General features: G+C 43.6%; 1 protein-coding gene across 1 annotated transcript in view; it reads left to right on the top strand.

The window, feature by feature from the left end:
- The window catches only part of abcc4 (ATP binding cassette subfamily C member 4 (PEL blood group)), a 184102-nt gene that overhangs the window by 155962 nt on the left and 12946 nt on the right, over positions 1 to 15194 (top strand). Inside the window, exons 28-30 of the mRNA XM_078403033.1 lie at positions 2153 to 2242; positions 2469 to 2641; positions 5036 to 5141. Of these exons, the coding sequence (XP_078259159.1) occupies positions 2153 to 2242; positions 2469 to 2641; positions 5036 to 5141 (369 nt within the window). The remainder of the gene's footprint in view (positions 1 to 2152; positions 2243 to 2468; positions 2642 to 5035; positions 5142 to 15194) is intronic.

Genomic DNA, 15194 nt, shown 5'->3' with positions numbered 1-15194 from the left:
ACTTGACAAGATACCACATATGAAAAGGACAATGACCTGGGCAAAAGCCCAAAGGATCTAACAAAAGTTGGCAAATTGGATCCAATATTGGCTTGATAAAAGGAAAGGGACAGTAATGGTGCATTGGTGCCTTGCTGTTTATTACATATTTTACTGATTTGCAGGTGAATAAATATTAAATTCACAGTCACACTAAAATTGGTTGTGACGTTGACTATGAGGAGGGTACTGTTAGGCTCAAGATAAAATTCATGAGTTGGGAAGAGCAATTGCTGATGGACGTCAACACTGATAAATGAGATGATATATTTTGGGAGGACTAATAAACCCGGGACATATGTAATTTAGATTTAGATGAAGAGATACAGCGCGGAAACAGATCCTTCGGCCCACCGGGTCCACGCCGCCCAGCGATCCCCGTACATTAACACTATCCTACACACACTAGGGACAATTTTTACATTTGCCCAGCCAATTAACCTACATACCTGTACGTCTTTGGAGTGTGGGAGGAAACCGAAGATCTCGGAGAAAACCCACGCAGGTCACGGGGAGAACGTACAAACTCCGTACAGACGGCGCCCGTAGTCAGGATCGAACCTGAGTCTCCGGCGCTGCATTCGCTGTAAGGCAGCAACTCTACCGCTGCGCCACAGTGCCACTCTTGGAGAATTAACGAATAAAGGGACCTTGGTCTACAAATTCAAAGATCCCCGAAGATAGCAACACGGACAGATACAGTGGTGAAGAAGGGACATGGGATACTTCTTAGCCATTATTAAGAGTGGATTTTATTATAGGAGGAAGGAAGTCTTCTTGGAATCTGTGTGGCCTTTGTGAGACTTCATCTGAAGTTTTTGTTTCATTCTTTCAAGGCCTTTGTGGGCTGAGCTAACATTTAGTGGCACATCCCTAATTTCCCTTCAGAGGTTGGTTGGGAGCTGGTCAGGCAGCATCTCTGGAGAACATAGAGAGGTGCCATTCCAGGTCTGAACCCTTATTCTGATTGGGACAGTCAGTGTCTGAAGAGGGGTCCTGATCTGAAACGTCTCTTATCCTTATTCTCTAAAGTTGCTGCCTGACCCGTTGAGTTACTGCAGCACCGTCTAATACGTCTAATACCGTCAATGTTGTTCTTGCCCCAATTTAGAATCTTAGCTGATGGGCCTGCCCTATCATTATCCATAATTATTGTAAAGGCTCTGCAAAGAATCGCGGAGATTTATGAATTGTCGTTAAATACAGGCAAGCTGCCGGCAGACTAGAAGGAGGTAAATGATGTGCCGCTAGTCAAGAAGGGCTGCCGTGCAAAAGCTGGGATCTACAGGCCAGTGGGCTTAAGGTCTTGGTCGGAAAGTTACTAGAGAATATTCTGAGGGATTGGACATACATGCACTTAGATAGACAAGGGGTGATTAGGGATAGTCAACATGGTTTTATACGTGGGAAGTCGTGTCTCACAAATCTGATTGACTTTTTTGAGAATTACGAAAATGTTGATGAAGACAGAGCTGTAGATGTTGTGTACATGGATTTTAGTAATACATTTGATAAGGTTCCGCATGGTAGGCTACACTGGAAGTTTAGATCCCAGGGGATTTAAGGAGAGATAGCTAAATGGATAGAAAATTGGCTTCATGGAAGGAAGCAGAGGGGGATGGTGGAAGGTTGCTTTTCGGACTGGAGGCCTGTGACTAGTGGTGTGCCTCAGGGGTTTAGTGCTGGATCCATTGCTGTTGTCATCTGTATCAATAATTTGGATGAGACCATACCTGGCATGGTTAACAAGTTTGCAGATGACACAAGAGTGGATGGTATTGTAGATAGTGAAGATGGTTGTCAAAAATTAATGAACAACTTTAACTTATATCCATTATAACTGCAGAATTAAGTTTAAATACAAAATTATACACAAAGTAGCAGAGATATGAATTAATCTAAAGGGTCAGGTATCACAGGTTGCATTTTTTAGTTTCATTGGATGTTACCCTTCCTGGCTGTGGAAATGGACAAAATGGGATTAGTTTAATTGGGCACTTTATGTGGATTCAATGAGCTGATGCGTCTGTTTCCGGGCATTTGACACTTATGACAAATATTCAGCTTAATGTATTCAAAAGAAGTACATAAATGTAAACTGTTTTGTTATTAGGATCCTGTTCTATTCACTGGCACTATGAGAAAGAATCTAGATCCTTTTGACGAGCATACTGATGAAGCACTGTGGAATGCATTGGAAGAGGTAAGAGTTTGAATGGGAAACCAGAAATTGCTTTTGAACCTCAATGCTAATCTAAATAAAAACATTTTGAATAAAAATCCCCCCTCTCAAGTACTGAAGGCTTTGAGTGACCGAATGTGACAACACTTTTTGACTTTAGACAGCTGTGGAAAGGATGAAACTATTTTCTTTAAATTAGTGTAAAACGCAAGTTTCCTTATGTTTCTATGCATGATTCACTTTGTAGGTGCAGCTAAAGGAGGTAGTCGAAGAATTGCCACATAAGTTAATGGCAGAACTAGCTGAAGCCGGTTCCAATTTCAGCGTTGGACAAAGACAATTAGTATGTCTTGCCCGAGCAGTGCTCAGAAAAAGTAAAATACTTATCATCGACGAAGCAACAGCAAATGTGGATGCCAGGTAATGGTGTGTTCCTTCGTTGCAATAACTTAAGTGATCAGACATGGATATTGTACCATCACTGGAATTGCTGCCATGACACTATATGTCAACATTGTCTTCAAACTAGGCATGATAATCATTTACTTTCTAATTAAAATCATGGCCATATGTTTAAAAGTCCATGTATTGCCATTCAAATTGGATAATGCCATCCAGATTACATTTTTTTAAATTATAGCTAACATACAACATGAAAATAAGCCCTTTAATCCACGCCACCCACTAACCATCCATTTGCACTAATCCTACATTAGTGATAGGAGTAGAATTAGACCATTCGGCCCATCAAGTCTACTCCGCCATTCAATCATGGCTGGTCTATCTCTCCCTCCTAACTCCATTCTCCCCATAACCTTTGTCACCTGTACTAGTCAAGAATCTATCCATCTCTGCCATAAAATATCCACTGACTTGTCCTCCACAGCCTTCTGTGGCAAAGAATTTCACAGATTCACCACCCTCTGACAAAATAATTTCTCCTAATTTCCTTCCTAAAAGAACGTCCTTTAATTCTGAGGCTATGACGTCTAGTCCTAGACTCTCCCACTAGTGGAAACATCCTCTCCACCTGCACTCCATCCAAGCCTTTCACTATTCTGTATCTTTCAATGAGGTCCCCACTCATTCTTCTAATCTACAGCGAGAACACGCCCAGTAGTTAAAGTTAGTTATTTAAAATTGGACAATCCAATGTTCATATCGATGTAAGGGATTGCATTTAGCCCACAATGTCTGCGCTGAACATGATGCCAAGAGCGACTGATAATCTATATCCATAATCCATAACCCGCCCCATTCATAGCCATATGCCAATCCAAAAGAAGTGCCACTATTATATCTGCCTTAACCACTACCCCCAGCATCACATTGTGGTGCATTCATCTTCAGTGTAACAAAAAACATGTACCTGCACAACCCCTTTAAACTTTGCCTTTTCATATTCATAAGTTATAGGAATAGAATTAGGTCATTCTGCCCATCAAGTCTGCTCTGCCATTCAGTCAGTGGCTGATCTATCTTTCCTTATCAATCCCATTCTCCTGGCTGTATAAGAAAATAACTGCAGATGCTGGTACAAATCGATTTATTCACAAAATGCTGGAGTAACTCAGCAGGTCAGGCAGCATCTCGGGAGAGAAAGAATGGGTGACGTTTCAGGTTGAGACCCTTCTTCAGACTTCAGTCTGAAGAAGGGTCTCGACCCGAAACGTCACCCATTCCTTCTCTCCCGAGATGCTGCCTGACCTGCTGAGTTAATCCAGCATTTTGTGAATAAATCCATTCTCCTGGCTTCTCCTCATAAACCCTAACACCCTTACTAATCAAGAATCTGTCAATCTCCGCCTTAAAAATATATATTGACGGCCTGCACAGTCGTCTGTGGCAATGAATTCCACAGATTCACCACCCTTTGAGTAAAGAAGTTCCTCCTCATCTCCTTTCTAATGGTATGTCCTTTTATTCTGAGGCAATGGCCTCTGATCCTAAACTCTCCCACTAGTGGAAACATCCCCTCCACATCCACTGTATCCAGGCCTTTCACTATTCGGTAAGATTCAATGAGGTCCCGCCATCCCCTCATCTTTCTTAGACCTCATCTTAAACCAATTCTGTCTAGTATTTGATTTTTTTCCATCCTGGAAAAGAGATTCTGACTTATTATCCTATCTAGCCGCTCCTTTGATGTGCCAGAGAAAACAATCCATTCTGATCAACCTCTCGCTGTAGCTAATACCCGCTAATCCAGGCATCTTTCTGGTAAACCTCCTCTGCACCCTTGCCAAAGCCTCCACATCCTTCCCATAATGGGGCGACTGGAACTGCACACAATATTCCGCAGGTCTCACACTAGGAAAACAGCAGAAATATGAATAGATGATAGAACTTTACAAAAGATGTGAATCCACCAGGAAATGGTGACTTGTGAGATCTACACAAGTGAAATACATTTTTGCATGATTTGTGCACGAAGCTCAAATCAATTAATTTCTTCTGTGTTTTTATGTTTCTATGATTCCATGAGGCATGGATACTGGGTTGCAGATCACTATGAAATGTTTTGGGGGTGCAGAATGCCTTGAAAAGATTCTATGATGGTGATGCTAAGTCCAGAACATGATTGGCATTCGGATACTTTCATTTGATCGAAAAACTGAATGAATGCATTGTTGGTTAATTGGCTGGGTAAATGTAAAAAAAAAAATTGTCCCTAGTGGGTGTAGGATGATGTTAATGTACGGGGATCGCTGGGCGGCACGGACTTGGAAGGCCGAAAAAGGCCTGTTTCCGGCTGTATATATATGATATATATATATGATATGATACACTGTTAATTTTTTTTCTATTTTAAAGAACGGATAACCTAATTCAGCAGACAATTCGTGAGAAATTTGAACAGTGCACAGTACTGACAATTGCACATCGACTTAACACCATAATCGACAGTGACAGAATTCTGGTAAGCACAAGCTCTCTTCAAGCTCCTGTTATGTTTGAGTCTGTCTTGTAAGGAAAAGCTAAATTGCCAGGTCACACATTTCGATCGAAACGAAATGTCTTCCAGCAAATTGATTATACTTGGTGTTTACTATTTTCATGTGTTCAGTTCCGTGCATAATATTACAAGAAGGATATTGGTTAGTTGGAAAGGATACAGAGATTTACGAGGATCTTACCAGGACTCGAGGGTCTGAGCAATAGAGAGATGCTGAGCAGGCCGGGACTGTATTCCTTGGAGCGTAGGAGGATGAGGGGTGATCTTATAGAGATGTATAAAATCATGAGAGGAATAGATTGGGTAGAGACACAGAGTATCTTGCCCAGAGTAGGGGAATCGAGAACCAGAGGACGTAGGTTTATGGTGAAGGGGAAAAGATTTAATCGGAATCTGAGGGATAACATTTTCACACAAAGGATGGTGTGTGTATGGAAAGAGCTGCCAGAGGAGGTTGTTGAGGCAGGGACTATTGCAACATTTAAGAAGCAGTTAGACGGGTACATGGATAAGACAGGTTTGGAGGGATATGGGCCAAACGCAGGCAGGTGGGACTAGTGTAGAAGGGACAAGTTGGTCAGTGGGCAAGTTGGGCCGAGGACCCTATTTCCACACTCTGTGATTCTATGTAATGAATATGGAAATTTGATCAGATGAGCCTGTAGAAATAATGTTGTCGTTGCTTCACCTAGGATGTGCATTGACATTGCCAGGACAGCATATTTATCCTGCATTTGAAAGCTGGTAGAAAGAAATGTCAGGAAAGTTTTGCAATGTTTACTCATGCTGCTTACTATTTTGAGATATCTACCTTTAATGAAGATGAACCCTAATTTATTTTCATGGTTAAATCTCATACAACCATACCTACTGTTCTGTTTAAAAATTAGTTTGTTTGATGATACTTGGGCTTTTTAATCTCATGGTTTTATATTGTCTCGATGAAATTTAATTATGGGGAAGAGCAGGGGAATCAAACTAAAAAGAGGGAGTTTATGCAAGTAGCTACTTATCATGCCTCTTTGATTCAATATTTTTAAATATGCAGTCTTACGAATAATGGATTTCGGAGATATTGAATGAAAGCTGAGTGTTGAATAGTGTTGAAGTGCAACAGAGCACTTAAAGTTTATTTTGCACTTCTGCTCAGTTGCATGGACGATGCTATTTTTGTTCTTCCTGCAAACTGTCTCAATAGCAGCATTATTATAGTTGCCATAAAATGAATTTACATATGCTGAATTGCCAGAGTTTTTTCTAAAGTGGAGTCATACAGCATGGAAACAAGTCCTTTGGCACAACTCGTCCATGCGAACCATGTTGTCTACCTGAGCTTATTCCATTTGCTTGTGTTTGTCCCAAATCCCTTTAAACTTTGTACCTGTCGAAATTACTTTTAAATGTTACAATTTTACCCACTAATAGTACTCCCTCTGGCAGCCTGTTTCATATACCCATCACCTTCTGTGTATGCCCCGAGGTCTCCTTTAAATATATCCCCTCTCATCCTAAACCTATTCCCTCCAGTTTTTTATTTCACTTCCCTGGAAAACAAAATTGTGGTCATCTACCTTATGATTTTATAAACCTATCAGATCACTCCTCGGCCTCCTTCGCTCCAAGGAAAACAATCCCGACCTATCCAGTCTTTTCTTGTAACACCATAAAACATAGGAGCAAAATTAGGCCATTCAGTCTACCGAGTCTACTCCGCCATTCAATCATGGCTGATATATTTTTCCCTCTAAACCATTCTACTGCCTTCTCCCCGTAACCTTTGATGTCCATTCTAATAAGGAAGCTATCAGTTTCCATTTTTAAATTACCCAATGTCTTGGCCTCTACTGCCATCTGTGGTAATGAATTCCACAGATTCACCGCTCCCTGGCTAAAGAATTTCCTCCTCATCTCCATTCTAAAGGCACATTTATTCTGAGGCTGTTCAGGACTCTCCCATTATTGGACGCATCCCACTCGGGAGCCTTATACCTCAATCCCACCAGTCCACTCAACATTGTTATGAATCATAAGTGATAGGAGCAGAATTTGGCCATTCGACCCATCAAGCCTACTCTGCCATTCAATCATGGCTGATCTATCTCTTCCTCCTAACCCCATTCAACTCCCCATAATCCTCTGACACCTGTACTAATCAAGAATCTAGCTATCTCTGCCTTAAATATATCCACTGACGGCCTCCACAGCCTTCAATGAGAGTCGTAGAGCTATTCACGGTAGAAACGGACCCTTCGGCCCATTGTGTTCGTGTTGACACAGTTAGTATTCTGGGTTTTCCTATTTGCCTGTATTTGGCTCATATCCTTCTAAACCCTAAGCAAAAAACACGTTTCTTCCCGTCAACCATCAGGCACTTGAAGCACACTGCACAATGCTAACCAAAACTCAAATTGAACCAAACTATGACAGACTTTATATAAGCCTGCACTATTGTGGTATGGTTACCAAATATAACTGATAATTTATTGAATTGTGGAGACACAAAAAACTGCAGATGTTGGAATCTTGACCAAAATGAAATACAGGAGGAACTCAGCAGGTCAGATGGCTTAAGTGGGTGGTAAATCGATAGACAACATTTCTGCTCAGGACCTTTTTCAGACTGATGGAGCAGGAGAGAGAAAACTGGAAGAGAGATAAGGGAGGGGCAAAACCAGACAGGTGATAGGTAGATACAAGTGAGGGAGAGGGTGGTGATTGATGGATTACTGGGGATTGTGACAAAGGTGAAATGGAGATAAAACAGTGTCAGATAAGGAATGGAGTAAAATGTAAAGGGATATGAGTAGAAGGGGATGGGGGAGATGGTAAAAGGGGGTTAAAGTGCAGCACAGAGGTGCATAGACCCCAGGTTCATGACCTCGGTTGCTGTTTGCATAGAGTTTGCCTGTTCGCCCTGTGACACCGTGGAATCCCTCCAGGTGCTCAAAGACATGGGGGTGTGTTGGTTAATTGGTCTCTAAATTGCCCCTAGTGTGCAGGGATTGGATGAGAAAGTGGGATGACCAGCTAGCTCGGTTTGAACAGATGATCGATGGTTGGGGTGGACTCGGTGGGCCGAGGGGCCCGTTTCCCTGCTTTATCTCTAAAACTGCAACAAAACTAAACCTAAGATGGAAATGGGGAACTTCGAGGGGAGGGGGGAAGGAACAGGGTGTCAGGGCTGGCGGGAGAAACGTGGTCTCACTGGGGGATGAGGGTGAGAGAAAGGGGGGTTCAAGGTGGGGTTTTATTGATATTGGAGTACTCATTAGTAATACTTAGTAATTACTTGTCATATGTACCAGAATCAGTCATATGTATTACTTTACATTTAATCCAGTAAAATCATGCTATGCATAAGCACAATCATACATAAGTAAAAGAGTGCAATGATTGCAGTGTAGTAGATTTCTCCTGAGGTATTGCACTAAGAGTTGCTATGTTTCTGGCACTTGGCGTGGAAGGAGTTAGCCGGGCCTGGCAATGCTGACAGTATATTGTGCTGCTGTAGGCATGTTTGTCTGACTTCTGTTGGGGCCAGAAGCATTGTTTGATCTCTGCGATCCCCTGGCCGCTGCAGGGCCTCCATTGGCCTACTCCACCAACACCTCAACCTGCCACCACCACAAACTCGCCGTCTTCTCGCCTCCCATAGCCACCATTCTGATTCAGTGTGCTGTGGTGCTTTCATAGCTGACAACTTTTTGAATGCTTCCAAGGGCACAGGAAGTGTACACACAGCCCGTTCACAGGCACCTATCTTCCCCTCAGTCTGCCACTGCCGCAATCTTGAATACTACTTGTAATTTAGTCATTTCAATGGGAAGTCAAATAAGAGAATGATGAAGAAAATATCCAGATTAATCCTGGGGACAGTATGGGAATGGGAAGGAGAATAAAATGGATAACAACCAGGAACTGCAGCAGGCCTCGGTGGATTGCTCATAAGTATTTGGCGAAATGGTTCCACCGATATAAATGAGGGCACATTGGAATAGAGTTGGAAGGGATGCATGTGAACCTTTGTCTAACCTGGAAGAGCTTCTGGGGTTCGTGCATGGAAATGAAGAGGCAGTCTAGGAACTCTTGTTACATCTTCAACGATTGCAGGGGAAAGTGTCCATGGAGAGGGGAGGGCAGATTGGGTGAGAAGGGATGAACAGACCAAGGTCTTGTGGAGAGAGTGGTCTCTACTGAAAGGCGAAAGATGTGGAGACTAAGATGTGACTGGTGGTGGCATTTAACCTGGCATAAATATCGGAAGTCTGAAGCAGGATCCTAAGAGTTAGAGTGAAGGGCATCCTGTTAGAGTGAAGGGCAGGGCAGATGAGCGTAAGGAAGCTTGGATAATGAGGGAAATTGAGGCTTTGGTCAAGAGTAAGAAGAAGGCATGGGGCAGGCATAAGCAGCTAGAGTCAAGTGTATTCCTGGAGGGGTTTCGGGAACTGAGGATCAAGCCAAAAAAATGAAATCAGAGGGGCACAAAGGGGACAGGAGATGGCTCTGGCTGATAACATTAAGGATAAACCCAAAAGATTTTATGTACATAAGTACGAGGATGTTGCCAGGACTCGAAGGCCTGCCCTATGGGGAGAGGTAGAGCAAGCTAGGTCTCTATTGTTTGGAGTGCAGGAGGACAAGGGGTGGTCTTATGGAGGTGTATAAAGTCATGGGAGGAAAGATCAGGTAGACGCACCGGGTCTCTTGCCCAGAGGAGGGGAATTGAGAACCAGAGGTTTAAGGTGAGGGGAAAAAGATTTAATAAGAATCTGAAGGGTAACATTTTCACATGAAGGGTGGTAGGTGTATGGAACGAACTGCCAGAGGAGGTAGTTGAGGCAGGTATTAATGCAACGTTTAAGAATCATTTAAGCAGGTTCATGGATAGGACAGGTTTAGAGGGATATGGGCCAATCGCAGGTAGGTGGGACTGGTGTAGATGCGACATGTTGGCCAATGTGGGCAAGTTGGGCCGAAGGCCCTGTTTCCACGCTGTAAGACTATGACTATGAGATAAAGGGAAAAAGAGTAACCAGAGAAAGAATGGGACACTTCAGTAATCGAAGTAGTCAACTCTGTGGGAGCCACAGGAGATGGATAATGCCCTCAATTAGTATTTTCCCTCTGTTTTTACTGTGGAGAAAGACATGAGGACTGAGGAACTTGGGGCAGTTAATAAAAGTGTTTTGAGAACAGGCAGTATTATAGTTGAGGAGGTGCTGAATGTATGTATGAAAGTAGACGAATGTCTCGAGCCTGATCAGATATATCCGAGGACACTGAGGGAAGCTGCAGAGGAAATTGCAGGTGCCCTGGCTGAGGTTTATGAGTCGTCATTAAATATGGGTGAGGTGCCAGAAGACTGGAGGGTGCCAAATATTGTGCATTTATTTAAGAAAGGCTGCAGGAAAAACCCTGGGAACTACAGGCCAGGTAGCCGAACATCTGTGGCCAGAAAGTTACTAGAGAGTATTCTGAGGGATAAGATGTATGTACATTTAGATGGACAAGGGCTGATTAGGAATAGTCAGCATGGATTTGTACGTGGAAGGTCGTGTCTCTCGAATCTGATTGTGTGGATTTCAGCAAGGCATTCAGCATGGTTCCATATGGAAGACTGCTCTGGAAGGTTAGGTCGCATGCGATCAAAGGAGAGATAGCTGAACGGAAAGAAGCAAAGAGTGAATGTGGACTGTTTTTCGGACTGGAGGCCTGTGAGTAAAGGTGTGCCTCAGGGTTTGGTGCTGGACCCATTGCTGTTTGTCATCTATATCAATGATTTGGATGTGAATTTACAAGGCATGATTAGCAAGTTTTCAGATGACACTAAAGTGGGTGGTATTGTAGATAGTGAAGAGGATTGTGAAAAATTGCAGCAAGATTTTGATTGTTTGGGCAGTTGGGCTGAGGAATGGTTGATGAAATTTAGCACAGACAAATGTGAGGTGTTGCATTTTGGGAAGACCTACATAATGAATGGTACAGGTATGTAGTTCCTTGAAAGTGGTGTCACAGGTAGATAGGGTGGTCAACGCTAGAGAGGGTGCAGAGAAGATTTACGAGGATCATGCCAGGACCGCACCTTGAGTACTGTGTGCAGTTTTGATCTCCAAATTTGAGGAAGGATATTCTTGCTATGGAGGGCGTGCAGCGTAGGTTCACTAGGTTAATTCCCGGAATGGCGGGACTGTCGTATGTTGAAAGGCTGGAGCGATTGGGCTTGTATACACTGGAATTTAGAAGGATGAGGGGGGATCTTATTGAAACATATAAGATAATTAGGGGATTGGACACATTAGAGGCAGGAAACATGTTCCCAATGTTGGGGGAGTCCAGAACAAGGGGCCACAGTTTAAGAATAAGGGGTAGGCCATTTAGAACGGAGATGAGGAAGAACTTTTTCAGTCAGAGAGTGGTGAAGGTGTGGAATTCTCTGCCTCAGAAGGCAGTGGAGGCCAGTTCGTTGGATGCTTTCAAGAGGGAGCTGGATAGAGCTCTTAAGGATAGCGGAGTGAGGGGGTATGGGGAGAAGGCAGGAACGGGGTACTGATTGAGAGTGATCAGCCATTTCCAAAGCAAAATAGACAACATCTACAGCACCTTAACCACCAACGCACCTGCTCCCCCTCAAACCACCTCCCCCCCCCTTATCCTGTCAGCCCCTGCCTCAGTTCTCCCCAATCTCCACCACCGACCTCTCTGACCTCTTCACAGGAATAAAAACTGCCACCTGCTCTCTGGACCCCATCCCCTCCAGCTTTGCCAAGGCCTGCCTTCCTGCTCTCTCTCCACTTATCACTGCAACAATAAACTCCTCCCTGTCCACTGGCATTGTCCCGCCATCCCTCAAAATCGCTGCTGTCACCCCCATTCTGAAAAAACCTGGTCTAAACCCTGACACCCCAAACAACTTCAGACCAATCTCCAACCTACCCTTTCTGTCCAAAGTTTTGGAACGTGCTGTAGCTTCCCAACTCAAATACCACCTCTCTACCAATAACCTGTATGAAACTTTCCAATCCGGATTCCGCTCAAACCACTGTACTGAAACTGCGCTCCTCAAAATCACAAACGACATTCTCCTCTCCTCCGACGCTGGCAACCTCAACATCCTCATCCTACTTGACCTCAGCGCCGCCTTTGACACTATAAATCACTCCATTCTCCTCACCCGACTTGAAACCTCCCTTAACATCACCGGCACAGCCCTATCCTGGTTCAAATCTTACCTCTCTGACAGACACCAGTTCATCTCCATTAACAACTGTAAATCCACCACCGCTCCTCTCCCCCAAGGTGTCCCCCAAGGCTCAGTCCTTGGCCCCCTCCTCTTCATCCTCTACCTGTTCCCCCTTGGTCAATTAATCCGCCGTCATGGTCTCAACTTCCACTGCTTCGCCGATGATATTCAGCTCCTCATCTCCACCAAGTCAATCTCCCCCACCACACACTCTACACTGACAAACTGCATCACTGAAATAAAATCTTGGCTTCAATCAAACTTCCTCAAACTCAATTGCAACAAATCTGAAATCATCATCATTGGTCCAAAAACGCTCACCAAATCCACCCAAAACTTCATCCTCAACATTGATGGTCTCCCAGTATCCACCTCACCTCACATCCGGAATCTTGGAATCATCCTTGATCAAACCCTCTCCTTCGACAAACACATCAAACACATCACAAAGACAGCCTTCTTCCACCTCAAAAACATTGCCCGTCTCCGTCCATCCCTCTCCTCCACAGCTGCAGAAACCCTCATCCACGCCTTCATCACCTCCCGTCTGGACTACTGCAACAGCCTCCTCTATGGCGCACCCTCAAAAATCATCAATAAACTTCAATACATTCAAAACTCCGCTGCCCGTCTACTCACACACACCTCGATCCGTGACCATATCACCCCCGTCCTTTATAAACTCCACTGGCTCCCCATCCCCCAGAGAATCCAGTACAAAATCCTCCTCATAACATACAAAGCCCTCCATAACTTGGCCCCATCCTACCTGACCGACCATCTTCCACAGGCACACTCCCACCTGCACCCTCCGCTCTGCCGCTGCCAATCTCCTATCCCCCCACATCCGGACCAAACTCAGATCCTGGGGGGACAGGGCTTTCTCCATCGCTGCTCCCACCCTATGGAACTCACTACCCCAAACCGTTAGAGACTCCTCCACACTCACCACATTCAAAACATCACTGAAGTCTCACCTGTTCAGTACTGCCTTCAACCACTGAAGGTCACCTCACCTTCTGTCTCCTTTCTCTGTTCATTTATTTATTTACTTATTTATCTATTTATTCATTTCCCTATGTTCTCAAAATCTCTGTAAAGCGTCTTTGAGTATATGAAAAGCGCTATATAAATAAAATGCATTATTATTATTATTATTATGATCGCATTGAATGGCGGTGCTGGCTCGAAGGGCTGAATGGCCTACTCCTGCACCTATTGTCTATTGTCTATTGTCTATTGACTCGTGGGCCTGAGCTACAGGGAATGTTGAGCAGGCTAGCACTTTATTCCTAGGAGTGCAGAAGGATGAGGGATGATCTTATAGTGGTGTATAGGATCATGAGAGGAATAGAAAGGGTAAATGCCAGAGTAGGGGAATCGAGAACTGGAGGATATAGGTTTAAGGTGAGGGGGGAAAGAGATAATAGGAACCTAAGAGGCAACTTTTTTACACAAAGGTTGGTACAGTGCCCTCCATGATGTTTGGGGCAAAGACCCATCATTTATTTATTTGCCTCTGTACTCCACAATTTGAGATTTGTAATAGAAAAAAATCACATGTGGTTAAAGTGCACATCGTCAGATTTTATTAAAGGCCATTTTTATATATTTTGGTTTCACCATGTAGAAATTACAGCTGTGTTTTTCCATAGTCCCCCCATTTCAGGGCACCATAATGTTGGACAGGACACAAGGCTTCACAGGTGTTTGTAATTGCTCAGGTGTGTTTAATTGCCTAGATGTGTTTAATTGCCTCCTTAATGCAGGTATAAGAGAGTTCTCAGCACCTAGTCTTTCCTTCAGTCTTTCCATCACCTTTGGAAACCTTTATTGATGTTTATCAACATGAGGACCAAAGTTGGGCCAATGAAAGTCAAAGAAGCCATTCTGAGACTGAGAAACAAGAATAAAACTGTTAGAGACATCAGCCAAACCTTAGGCTTACCAAAATCAACTGTTTGGAACATCATTAAGAAGAAAGAGAGCACTGGTGAGCTTACTAATCGCAAAGGGGCTGGCAGGCCAAGAAAGACCTCCACAGCTGATGACAGAAGAATTTTCTCTATAATAAAGAAAAATCCCCAAAAACCTGTCCGACAAATCAAAAACACTTCAGGAGTCAGGTGTGGATTTGTCAATGACCACTGCCCGCAGAAGACTTCATGAACAGAAATACAGAGGCTACACTGCAAGATGCAAACCACTGGTTAGCTGCAAAAATAGGATGGCCAGGTTACAGTTTGCCAAGAAGTACTTAAAAGAGCAACCACTGTTGTGGAAAAAGGTCTTGTGGACAGATGAGACGAAGATTAACTTGAATCAGAGTGATGGCAAGAGCAAAGTATGAAGGAGAGGAGGAACTGCCCAAAATCCAAAGCATACTACAAAGGCAAATAAATAAATGATGGGTCTTTGTCCCAAACATTATGGAGGGCACTGCATTTGTATAGAATGAGCGGCCGGAGGAGGTAGTTGAAGCAGGTACTATCACAATATTTAAGAAATATTTACACAGGTAATTTGATAGGATAGGTTTAGAGGTATATGGGCCAAACACAGGCAGGTGGGACTAGTGTAGATGGGACATGTGGGTCAGCGTGGGCAGGTTGGGCGGAAGGGCCTTTTTCCACGCAGTATAACTCTATAAATCTCTATGACTCTTATTTTCTCAGTGGATAAATCCTGCAAAATATCCTCTCTGAGTGCTGCCTGATCAGTATTGTAAGTCCTTCATTTCTTTTGCCTCTATCTCGATTCTGTCTGAAACATCAAAA

This window comes from Rhinoraja longicauda, chromosome 7 (genome assembly GCF_053455715.1).
Source record: "Rhinoraja longicauda isolate Sanriku21f chromosome 7, sRhiLon1.1, whole genome shotgun sequence".
NCBI lineage: Eukaryota > Metazoa > Chordata > Chondrichthyes > Rajiformes > Arhynchobatidae > Rhinoraja > Rhinoraja longicauda.
The sequence above is the reverse complement of the archived record's forward strand: the minus strand, read 5'-3'. Positions and strand labels throughout refer to the sequence as shown.